Source organism: Stegodyphus dumicola, chromosome 10 (assembly GCF_044657685.1).
Source record: "Stegodyphus dumicola isolate Sdum_Otavi_A_Nest chromosome 10, ASM4465768v1".
Lineage (NCBI taxonomy): Eukaryota > Metazoa > Arthropoda > Arachnida > Araneae > Eresidae > Stegodyphus > Stegodyphus dumicola.
The window spans coordinates 35124477-35137523 of NC_140777.1; the positions used below are offsets into that span (position 1 = coordinate 35124477).

The 13047-nt window shown below is 31.7% G+C and overlaps 1 protein-coding gene across 1 annotated transcript in view; it reads right to left on the minus strand.

The window, feature by feature from the left end:
- Positions 1-13047, minus strand: part of LOC118183776 (uncharacterized) — a 150023-nt gene that overhangs the window by 36996 nt on the left and 99980 nt on the right. The window contains exon 4 of the mRNA XM_085825106.1: positions 5794-5885. Coding sequence (XP_085681232.1) covers positions 5794-5885 — 92 coding nt within the window. The remainder of the gene's footprint in view (positions 1-5793; positions 5886-13047) is intronic.

The following is a 13047-nucleotide window of genomic DNA, read 5'->3' on the forward strand; positions in this document are numbered from 1 at the left end:
TGCCTTGCCGCGAAGTGACAACTGAATTAATTAGTAGCGCGTGCGCATTAGGTAAGCGGCGCTGAATCGTCTGCGAAAACGTTTTTTTTTTTTTTTTTTTTTTTTTTTTTTTTAATTATTTGTTTAATTTCTTTTATGTATCGTTTTAGATTTATTATATTATTTGAATAGAACTTATAGTAATTCTTCAGGTGATATAATTTTTGTGTAATCTTAGTTTTAAAATGAATGTTAATGCTGTTAAGTGAACGTAGCGCCGAAGTGTCGCTATGGTAAATAAATATAGTGAACTTTAAAGAGTGCATTTATTCTAGTGGTCTAAGCGCTATCTACGAAGTAGATTTAATTCAAAATTCGTTAACTGTTTATTCAATATGTTTAATTGAAATGCGGGAAAATTGCGTATAATTTAATATTCCATACAAGGAAGTCATATGGAGTACACATCAGATTTATTGATTTTATTAGATGCTTGGATACTTATCTGTTTTACCAGCACTTATCAGCTTTATTTGAGCAGCTCTTTCGAGTTATCTGACATAATCGCAAATACAGGCCTGAAACTGAAAGTTCCTGAATTAATATGATTTAAAAGAGTGAAAAATTATAGAAAGCGAATCCCGTTGTCTTTGAGTTCGCAGTGCATCATCTGAGACTAAATCAGAAAATTATAAGAAACTGAACTTGCTGTGGTATCTTATGTATTGTCAAAAGCGTCAGGTACATGTGGAGCTTCAGTTTTTGTAGAAAAATTATCAGCAACCAATGACCGTGGTGAAAAGAATTCGCTTCTGACAAATCATCGTTATGAATTGAACTTCTTGCTAAAATAGATTCATTTCCAACTTTTCAAGAAATTTCAATATGAAAAGTGCAGTTTCAATGAAGAGTTAGACCTTTTAAAATGGCTGGTAATGGCATAGTAACTCTAATGAGATTTATAAGTCCAAAACCTTCAAGCATCTTCTTAACGACATCGACTCAGTTCGACAAAATAATGCACAGTCATCTCCTGCTTTCAGAATTTTTACCATGTACCGAAACATCATCTTTATGACGTTTCTCTCAGTTTAAAAAGCGTTCTTTCTGGGAAGCTGAATTTAAGCTCCCAGAATTTAGAATACTTTGAAGAAGCTAAGTGATCAAAACCACATCTCACCCACTTTTCGCCCTTTGGAAGTTTTCAAATTTAAGTCAGATGGTTTTACTCGCACATGTAACATCTTGGTTTATTGTTGCATCTAATCTGCCTGAGGCTGAATCGATGGTATTGAAAGCATATCCGAGGAAATATTCCTGGCTTATGCTTCTGGAAATTGATGATAAGTCCAGAAATAGGCTTGAGACGACAAACCTACCTTCCCATATACGAGCGATGCACTTTTGCAAAAACGACAAGTAGCATCTCAGAAATTGCAGATTTCTTACTAAAGAACAAGGCAACTTTCTTTACAGGAATATCTTTTCCTTAAATTTCTTAGGATTTCATTGGGATCAGCGACAGCAGAACATCCTCTGATAATCACGATAATTGGGTATTCAGGTTTTCTCCTAAAGATGCTGAAACAAATATTCGCTTTAATAATTAAATATCCTCTAATAAGGCAGCATAACGATCTCTTCTTTATAGGGAGAGGAAAATGTTAGAATAATTTCAACTCTTGCGTGGGTACCTAGATAACATTTCATATTATGCTGAGTGATAAACTTCCTAATTTCCTGCGAATATTAATACTACAGACAACAATGCAACCTAGTAAAATGCGACCTATTAATTTACATAAAGACTTAAAAGACGAAAAACAGATGGGAATTTTAACCAGTTTTATTATTTACGTAAAAAATGAAAAGATATTAGTCATTCTTTTGTGTTTCATAAACTATTTATTCGTAGAGTTTTGGTTTCTTAACTATTTAACATCAGCTAGAAATAAATCAGGATGCAAATGCTATCATGTATTACTCATAATAAATTAAATATATTACTAGCCAAAAAATTTTAAAATTAAAATACATTGTATACACACGATAGTCATATAATTTCAAAACGGAAATCAATATTTCGTTACGCCTTTTTCAGGTTAGAGATTGATCGCATACTACATGAATAATCGTTTCTACCGTAAAAGGTCTGATAGAAAGCGTTCCAGAAATATTGTACTCGTTTCCTTTATAGGGGATTTTTTCCGTTCCTTTTCTTGTAAAATCAAATTTAAGAAAAAAAGTATTTTAGAAAGTTGCATGTTATTTAGTGAGCCAGGGAAAGTGATTATAATGAATTACGGTACTCATAATATTGCTGTGTATTTCGTTAAACAATTTACTTGATTTGCTTTTTAAATTTGCTTGATCTGGAAATTCGTTTCTAACAATAAACCACAGTTTCTCGTAAATTTAGTGCAATCTTAAACACCTAAAACTAATCAATGTAATAATTAATTGTATATTCTTGAGCGTTACATATATTTTAGTACTTTTACTCATATGTAGGAGGATACATGCCAGCATCTCATGCCAGTTAATATGTTTGGGCTACATTTATAGGTACTCCAGACGACATTTTAATACACTTTACAAGTGTTATTATAGACAGACATTAACAATTATTGTAAAGAATCAAACTGTTAAACGAAACAAAGGAACTAACTAACTAACTAGTCTAAACTAAAAATCAAACTAACAACTAATCAAATAACAAACTACTATCAAACGCGCAAAATATTCGTCAATATTCAGTTTTAGGTAAGACGCTGCTTTATGTTCATTGGATGATCTCTAAGGCAATAGATGATTTCATACTGTCGTTCTGATCTATCAACGATGTACCTTTAAAAATAAATAAGGAAGACTGTCATTTGCGAGTGTTATAGTGAAATACATGAGGACTTGTAAACGTGGTAGATAATATTTTATTTCAAATTTATATCCCGTACATCTCTATAAACACTTTTTTAAGTCCAAAGCCACGTCTTTAGAGAAATATTAAAATTTCGCATTGTTATTACGAGCAGCAATGGACAATTATTAGAAAAACTCAAACTGTATAAGCTGTAAGCAACATTTTATTATTTTACAAATTCCGTCTTACGTTTTTGCTATTTACTTTTTTACCTTTTATTTTTCGAAAAATTTCGGGTGTCATATTTCGAAGGAAATGTCAGTTTTGACCGATCCCGAATTCTTTTTTGACTATATTTTTGCTTGACTTCTCTACGCATGAACATGTTGAGAGAGAACAAATACGTTGGAGATAAGCTGCATTCAGAAGACAAGAAACACAGTTTCTACGGTGATCCGCTCAGGCTCGACAGGGACTGTCAAGTGTATCTCGGGCTGTGTTGATTACTATATATTAAAAACAATTATAAGGGTGGTCTTTGGGTGCTTCAGCCTCCCGAGATGGCCTCTCACGAAAGAGAACATAATAACCGTGTATGGATTTCTAAATGGCCTAGGTCTGGTTGGATTTCGTACTGGTGAAATGGTGCAATATATGGACGGACAGAATAAAGGCCTCTTTTCTCCAAAACGATTGTAAAATGGATTTAAAATTGAATCACGAGAGATTTTTTTTCTTGACGTCTTAGGCACGTACGTATACATCTAAGTATGTATCTCGCATAACTCAAAAAACTATTAGCCGTACAATGTTGAAATTTTGTATGTGGGACTGATATAACATGTAATTTTGCACCTCCTTTTTTATTACAATCGGCATTACCAAACATATCCACGTTTAACCTAGCCTTTATTTTGGCAATCGTTGGTCGTAGTTATATACGTTTAGTTAGAGAAGTGTTTTAAATGAGGATAATATTCATGTTTTGGCACTGTCAATTAAAAAAAAAAGATTATTATGTAGTTAGTCTAGCAATAAATATCAACAGTACTTAATATAAGTTTCTTGTAAATATTTTATATCAGCTTATTAATGCAGCAAAAATTGTGTATAATATAATAGGCCGTACAAGAGAGTCATGTAATTTCCACATCAGATTTTTTTTTTAAAGCTTTTCATGTTTTAACCTATTTTGGTTCAATAAAATGTATACATCTATGTCTTTCTTTCTTAGGTTGCATTTCCGGAAGCTTAGGAAAAAAAATATCTAAATATTATATTTGTAAACTGCACATGAGGCAGTCGATACAACGTTAAGAAAATAAAAATCATGAAATTTATAAGTATGCGAGAAACTGAGAAGAAAGAATATTATAAAGGAAGATTGCTTTCAAAGTTTAACAGTCGATACAACGTTAAGAAAATAAAAATCATGAAATTTTTAAGTATGCGAGAAACTGAGAAGAAAGAATATTATAAAGGAAGATTGCTTTCAAAGTTTAAAAATAAAATTTATAAGTAACTGTAAATATACAAACTATCAGCTTTGAAATTATCTATACAATGAAGATATTTTCTCTATAATACCTCTTCTTAAAGAGGAAAACCTTGTGATTAAATTATAATTACTCATCGCTAACGCCAATTCAATTACATTTTTCAAGTGAGGAGATCAACTAAAAGTGCTTGAGCGCGCTGAGTTATCTAACAGTTGCTGTTGATACATAGTAGCACAAAGCTTAGTCATTAATACACAGTTTGCCACCAAAGGATGTTTAAGAATTTAACATTTTTGAAATACTATTCTCTTTCCATCCCCATAAAAGACTTCAAGACTCCACAGTGTTTTAGTCCAGAGGGGCTATTATTCTCGAAATGGCATTTTGCGTCGGTTCAGTACAAATATCCGTTTCACTTTTTAAATTTTTTCCATCAAATATTATCGCCCTATATTATATTTAAGGAAATTAAATAATGAAGGATCTGTGTGATGTATGTACGTTTCTTGAATTGTTAAAATCAACGGTACCTAGAGCCGTCAAATTCTGAATAACGCATTTCTCCACTTCAATATGTCCAACTGGAAGAACGAAATTTCGATTTAGAATTTATTTTATTATCTATTTCGTATTTTATAAAGCTTAACGATTTTAAGCTTAATGATTAACAAGCTCGAAGATTTCAAAGTGAGTAGTGGCAACACTAGGGAATAAAACATTTTTCTCTCCAGCGCGCATGACTGTCTACCGGAAATTCTAGAAATATGCTGTTTCTAAATATTCTTAGCCCAAATGCTCACGAGACGTATATGACTGTGTAAAGGAAAAAAGACCCCTTTGGGCGTAACATAAAATACGAAAGCTTTCAGATTTTTTAAATTTTTAATGTACAGTTTCTTAGGATAACAATTTACAGATAAACGTACGTATCTACTGAATAAAATGATTAATCACTTAGGAACAATTTCAGCATACTGGAGATTTTGTAAATTTTTAGAAACGTTCGTTGACAACACGCTTTGCCTTTTAACACAGCTTTGCCTAGTGATAGGATATTTTAAGAAACTGTATAACTGCATTTATACATTACTCAACTTGTAGAATATGTACATCATGAAGAGTTATCCAAATCGTTTAACGTGTGGCACGCATAGAAAACATTCTTAAAGAAAAAATTATATGTGTTTTAATTATTATATGTAGTTTACTAAACAGAAAAAAATATTCTATATTTTAACCATGCATGTTTTGATAATTTTGTTTGTCAAAAAATCAAGGGAAATGAAGTTCACGCAAATCTAAATTTTTCGCACGCTGATGTTAATAATTAGATTAATTGAAAAATTAATGGAGAATTTAGTATATGAGGATTGACTCAGTTTGTTAAATTTTCGGTACAAATTTGAAACGTTATGTTCATGAGAAAAAGTGATTGTAAATAAAAGGTTATATTACCTGTTGTGAAATGCTTTAATTGTTCGTCTTCTCTGTGCTCACACAAACAATGATTGAACACTTTATGCTCGCCTTCTGGACATGACGCTGTTCTGAAAACGATAAAAATACATTTGAAACTTAAGCTTGCATTTATTAATATCTCTTTTCAGCGTTATGAACTAATGAATTAAGAACTTCTACAGATTATTAAAAAACATAAAATTCTTAAAATAATGACCTATTAAAACTAACTGCACAAGTCTCACAGGCTATGAAAGCAAATAGTTTCAAGAAATACTAGAAATGTGTTTATTTATACATGTAAAAATAAATTATTCAGAAGGCATATACAGCAAAGAGTTGAATTGAATTTCTAAACTTCTTTAAGTGCAGAATAAATGTAGCACACAAGAGTGCAAATATAAAGGAATTTTCACATTCTGAAAATAGAATGGAAGATAGAAAAAACGTTTTTTATTCTGCTGTCTCATTGCACACTTGAAAAAAGGCGCACTTAAATAAAGAATAAACTAAATTCTGTTTTGTTCTCTAGAACTTTAGTCAAACTTTCTATAAACATAATTTCTACTCATTTAATCCATAATTAATTCTACGTTCCGAACAGGAATTTTCTTGATAGTTTCTAGAGGGGAAAAATTTTCGAAAGATTAACTTTCGTCGTAAAACATTCTCCAAATTTGGAACTGGGAACATACTGAGTTTTATGGTTAAAAAACGAAGTAATTACTTGACAAATTTTATTCTGAGAGAAATTTTAAAAAGTGTTAAGAATTAAGGTGATTAAAATAATTTCACTCAATTAATCTTTAAAAAAACAAATTTAATTACTCTCAATTAAAAGTTTTTAAATATTTCGCGAGTTTATTTTTCCACTTTTTAATAAACTGAATAGTTTAAAATTACTATTCAGTTTATATAAATGGTTTTGGATCAGGAGCAAATTCAATCCTTAAGAAAGCTTTGATTAGATAAAAATTCAGATTACAAAATATAATGCAAAATATCAGGAATTTACGTTCTGCAATTCTTCTGGTGTATACACTGAAATCCATTATATAATACTCCGTTTTAGAACTGTTGTGTACATAATTGTTTGATCGCGTTATAAAAACCAGGTGAATTTTTTTTCTGATTTAAGAAAATCTTAATTTTATTTAATTCTGAATTATTATTTTAATGCTTTAATTTTGGAGAAAAACAGATGCTTCTAAGAATATTATTTAGCTTCTAAGAATATTATTTATTTTCGTTTTATTTAAAATTTTTGTCCTAGCTTCAGTTCATTGTGAAAAGAATTCGGGAAGGGAGGCGATTTTGCTAAGTCATGGTTTTCGCGGGTTGTTTTTTCCCTTGGAAAGTTATAGAACACATTTTGTTTTGTGAAACTGACCTTTTGGGCAGGATGTGCGTGACGGAAAGGTCAGAGGTTGCCACTTCACTTTCGATGTAAGTCATCTTGGTTGGCGACCTGGGTGTCCGGTGTTGGCTAAGTGAAGAAGGGCGCGCATGTGTGATTAACCTTATTTTGGTCATTGAGGGGAAGAAACGCAAATTTAGTCCCAAACAGGGAGGCGATAAATGAAGTCACTATGGGAGCCCGTGTTTGTGAAGGAGACGAAGAAAGTCGAGTTTGAATCATTCTTTGAGTGGACTTTATGTCTAACACTTAGACTTTGAACTTACTCTTGGGATGAGAGAGAGAAAAAGAAACGACATGTAGTTCGTCTTCGAGCAGTGCTTCCGGCGGGGAGCGGCAATTATGCTCCCCGGCCGCGTGTTTTAGCTAAAATTGTGAGAAGAGGATATTGAGTGGCGATAGACTAAACTGTTGAGCGAATAATAAAAAATTAACAGAGACTTTGGTTTTTTTTTTTTTTTTTTTGGATCTGCTAAATCCAGGACGATGTCCTCTGAACTTCGACTTGAAACCGAAGGAAGGAATTTTGTTACCGTAGACGAATGAAAACCTGCGTCAGCCATTCTCTTAAATAACTGGCTTAATAGTCTACGTTTTCACTTGTTGAACGTAGATTCTATTCCGACAGCAAGCTCTTCTCCTGCCTTCCAGTGGGAAAAATTTTCTTCGATGGAAACCACTTGTAGACGTTCTCCACTGTTGGGATAGTGGAAGCGAAAATGTAAGGATGTTGAAAGAATCATATTTTGAACTTCGACAGGAAATCCGAAAAAGATAAGTTAAATCAGTCTTCAGTACCACTCTTCCGGATGATAAGGTTTACCGGGGATGCAAGATCTCGCCAAGTCAATTCCGAGCCCTCTTCAAGATGTGTACTTAAAGATAAGTTTTTTCCTGTGTTTTCATTTAATCCTATGAACTTTAAGGAAATACCTAAATATTCTTTAGGACTTTATACGTCATATTGAATCTCCAATTCAACTCTAAATGCCTGAAAATTTGCTCCCTTCCTATTTCTTTCTTTACAGAGACTAAAATGGAAAATTTTAATAAGTTAATTATAGTATAAAAATATAGTTTGTTTTTGTGATATTATCCTTAGTATAGATGTCGAATTTCAGACGTATACCTGAAGAAAGTAATGTGTTTTTTTGACCATCCTAGAACTTACTGCAGCAGATTTGGTTAAAGTTAAATTAAATGGGTCATAAAGTGAATTCTGAAACTAAATTCATTAGTTAATTAAAAAAAGAAATTTGTAAATCCTTAATTTGAACGTGTAAATGATATAAATTTATTAGTTCACATGTGTAACTGAAATAAGAAATTAAGTATTGATTATCTAGAATGTGAAATTTAATTAAAATATTTGAGGAATCTTAATAAACTTGTATTTTAATCTGGAAACCTATTTTTGTGTTTTTCTTTATATCTATTTATGTGTTTCCTTATATATATTGTATTTACCTCTTGTTATCCGATCCTCTCACGGCACGGTCCCGCATGCGTAAAAAACACAACGCAATTTCACTTGTACGATCACTAAAATTTTGAAATTAACTAGCCCTTAAGAGTTTATTTTCAACTTGGTAGTTATTTAGTTAGTTTCGTTTTCACCTGTCTGTTTTTGTGTCGGTATTTACCTTTAGATACCGATATAGAAATAAAACAGAACAATTAATAAATATTGAAACTGCATAATTTGTATATAATATCTAATGTTTAATTAACCTTAATACAAAATTGCTAAAAATATGAACGTTAAACATCTTAATGAACCATATTGTATTCGTTAGTTAGTATATTGCATTTTCGTCAGTCGTTTCATCTATTGCCAGTAACTCACATTATGTAAACTTTGACAAATGGTTAATGGAATTGCCTAACTAATTTATTTTCCTAAAAAATCAGTATTTGTAATGAAATATAATTATCTGCGTTCAACATAGAAGTTTTAGTTCTTAGCACTTTCTTTCGTTGCTCTCGTCTTTTAATAAGGAAACGGAACAAAAGGAAATTAAAACTATATAGCTTACTGTACTATATATCTTTAACAAACAACTTCACGGTTTTAGAGTTGATTTAGAGTTAGGTAGAGTAGTTATAGTGTTTTTAGATTGGGTTTAGAAGTTTTAGGGTTGTGATACTTTAGAGATGCCTGCTCGAAGACTTTGAATAATTTAAAAGTGAGTTTAAATAGCTGACACATTTACTCAATTTTACTATAGACGAAAATGAAATTTAAAATTACTAATAGCACAAAAAATGGAAAATAAAACGATCGCAAAATAAACGCAAAATCTTCTTAATTAACAAATAATAAAAGTTACAAGGAGAAGCATTAAGTAAGGATTTGCTATTACATATATTACTCTAGTTTAAAGCCGAACACATAGTAACAATTCTAATAATAAATATAATTTTAATTTGTTCTGTGAAGAAAAGGAAACGGCCAAAGGATGAAGCGAAAGACACAATAGATAAAAGAAATTTTCGAAATTATGAAAATTAATTCAGTTATTTTACACGATTTCAAAAATCTAACAAGATGCTCATTTTTTAAATTATTCTTAGCTGCTTAAAACTTCGTGTGTTTCAGGTATTTTAATAGCTATGAAATTAATTTAATATAGTTTCAAATTACTTTTAACACGTAAATCGCGTTTTTAAATCCGATTCCATTCTGAGCTTCCTGATTTTCAAATATACCACAGAAGCAAAGTCTAAAGAATATCAGCTGGAAAGGTTCTGGTCTGTAAGGTTGCAAAGTCTGCTGTTTGTATTACTTGCAGGTTGCAAGCTTAATAGGCTTATCAGCGAATTTACTCAGAATTTTATTCATTATCTGGTACTGCGCAGCGTATGACTGGAAATCCTAGCCCTTCTGAAGAGACGTACGCAACAAGCAAGTGAGTGACAAGTTGGCTATTTAAAAAGTTTATTTGCTTGCAGTGAGGCACAGATGAAAGAGCAAGATGTTGTTATCCCCTTTATCTTGTAGCAAAATAAATTTATATATTTATTTTCTAACAAATAATTTATGGTAACAGTACATATTCCTATTATGCATGAAGCAAAACATTATATTTTCTCTTCAACTTTAAAAAATTCATTTTCCTTTAAAAATTTCATTTATGACAATCTCTTGGCCCAGATGATATTGAAAAATACTGCAACTCGCCAACATCATGTGCGAAAAGATCAACACTGGTTTCAACTATGCTGATATCGATTTTTGGAATGAAGCACAATTCTGGTTGAATTACCATGACAGTGTTCAAAATTATCGGATTTGGGACAGAAAGAAGCCGTAATTTCTCGTTGTCAAGCTTCTTCATCCACAAAAGGGCACTGCCTGGCGTGGCTAGAGCTGATGGCATGTTTGGGTCCGTATGTTTTTGTTCAGACACTGAATCTGAACGCTATTTAGAATTCTTGAGAATGAGGCTCATTCCTGATGCCTATCACGATTACTGGATCCAAGACAAATGGTTTAGCAGCATAAAACTCCTCCAAGTTCATCCTGGACTTACTGAGAAGTCACTAAGACAATCGAGTCATCGTAAGAAGCTTTCTGAATCTTTTTAAGATGGATTTTTTGGCCCTCCTATAGCCCTGATTTATCGCCACTATATTTCTTTTTAAAAGGCTAAGTTAAAAATCAAATCTGCAGAGATCAATAAAAAAAATCACAGAATTGCTGAAAAAGAGATAGCAAGTGTAAAAGATCGGTTCCAACACGTAAGAATGTTATTGCAAATTTTGAGTAGAGATTTCGTTTCGTTGTTTGAGCAAAGATTTCGTTTTGTTCTCAGGTGCCACACATTGTGAGAACTTTCTTTTAATTTCCTTTATTATAATGTGCCTAGCGTGAAAATTTGAAATAAAATTATTATCCTTTTAAAGTTTATTCAATATTTCCTTTCTCTATATCCTGCGAAGTACCTTGTATATACCACGAACGTAAAAGTAACAGAGACGCATCTAATGAAAAATATTCATTCAATTTACTTATTAACTTTGCCATGGAAGACATAAATATTTTGTTGTTAAGAAATATGATTTTTAAAATTATAAGAGTTAATTATTACTTAAATTAAAAATTTGTCAATAAAAGAAGGAAATAATATTTTTGCAACTTTAGCTCTCTTAAAAACTAACTAGTACCTTGGTTGGGCGGCGCATTGAAGCAATTCATATCTAAATATGCATTAGTTTTGTCTCCGTTTTTATATCATCCCTAATTATATAATTATATCACTAATTATATATGTTAAAATATGCACTTACATGAAGACCTAAAAGCAATATTTTAACATTATTTCTGAAATCTTAGGTAAATGCATATTACGAAAGTTTTCTATTTTAGAGCGAAATCAGACTTCATTACCACGCTAAATGATTACTATTTCTTCCTTGAAGTAATTGAGTGATCATATAGCATATGCAAATAGAACATTTATTCCCATTTAGAGTAGCCGTTAAAAATAACAACCACTTCAAATGGCCGAGATTTAATTGAATCAATCATAAGGATTGAATCGAATTTTATAAATTATCCTCTCCAACAAGTTTAATTTCCTTTAGTGTTAAAGATAAGAACTCCCTCGATTCCGAAAGCAAGTCAGAATCTTTTACCATGCAAATTTCGAAGGCATTCATTAATGCAGGAATGCTATAAATCTTCAGACACTCTTGCAAATTTTAATTACCTATACATCCTCCTCTCGTCTTCCGCTATGTTTAAATCATTAGAACCACCTTTCTTGTATTGATTTTGAGAAGCGGCATTCTGCTCTAGCTGTAATTAACAGTTACAGTTACGAGCGGCCGATCCTACGCTGTAAATAAAGTCGAATTTCTGGAAGTTTCTAAGTGGAAACTCCAGAAAAGACACTGCTGAGTTTGCTCATTAAAAGGGTCGGCGAGTGCTCCTCTACTGCTTAATACCAAGAAACATTTGGAAGCATGTTTGTTAGGTATTCCGTGCGGTTCGTGCTAGTGTAGAAGGATTACGAGTTAAAAATATAGCTCGCTTTCCGTCATTACGTAGAATGAAGCGCTCTTCGGGAAGGCTTTGAGAAAATAGTAAAACCCACGAAGTCTGTATAGTATCCGCTATTCCTTGATGTTAAATTCCATTTATTTAAGTCATTTGTGAAATGCTTCAAGACAATGTAAATCTATTCTTTAGTCGTTTACTTAATAGTATGTAAGGAAGTGCAAAATGAAATAAACAAGTAGATTATTGCAGTCGTAAAATCGGGATTCCGATAAATTCACACTGAAAACTGAAAATAGGTTCCTTAAATTTCCGCATTTATTTCACCGTTCTTTTCTTTCTCACACCTTTTTAAAACTGTTATATTTACATTACATACAACCTTTTCTCTGCCTTGCCTTTAGTTAGCGCTTTACAGTTTTGTTTTGTATATTATTAATATGTAAGTTAAATGTTTTCTCTTAATTCACGTTTTTTTTTTCTGAAAATTTATTTACAATTTCGTCAGAAAAAGTTGCTTTTTTCCAGAGTTATTTATTACGCTATAGAATATCAAAATTATTATTTCACTACAATCCTGTTTACAATTTCTGCGGCAATCACAATTACGTATGTACTTTTCAGGCTGATGTTTATGCTGTGCTTTGATAGAAAGAAAGATTTGTATTATTCTCTCATCCCTCGAAATTAGATTAAGATCACAATACTATTTGATTGCTCAGTAGTCTGTTGAAAGAGCGATCTTATGTCCATAGATTCCCCTTTCTCTCAGCTTATTTATTATTTGTGCGGAGTTTGTTACACCAAACTCCAGCAGCGAAAATGTAAATCT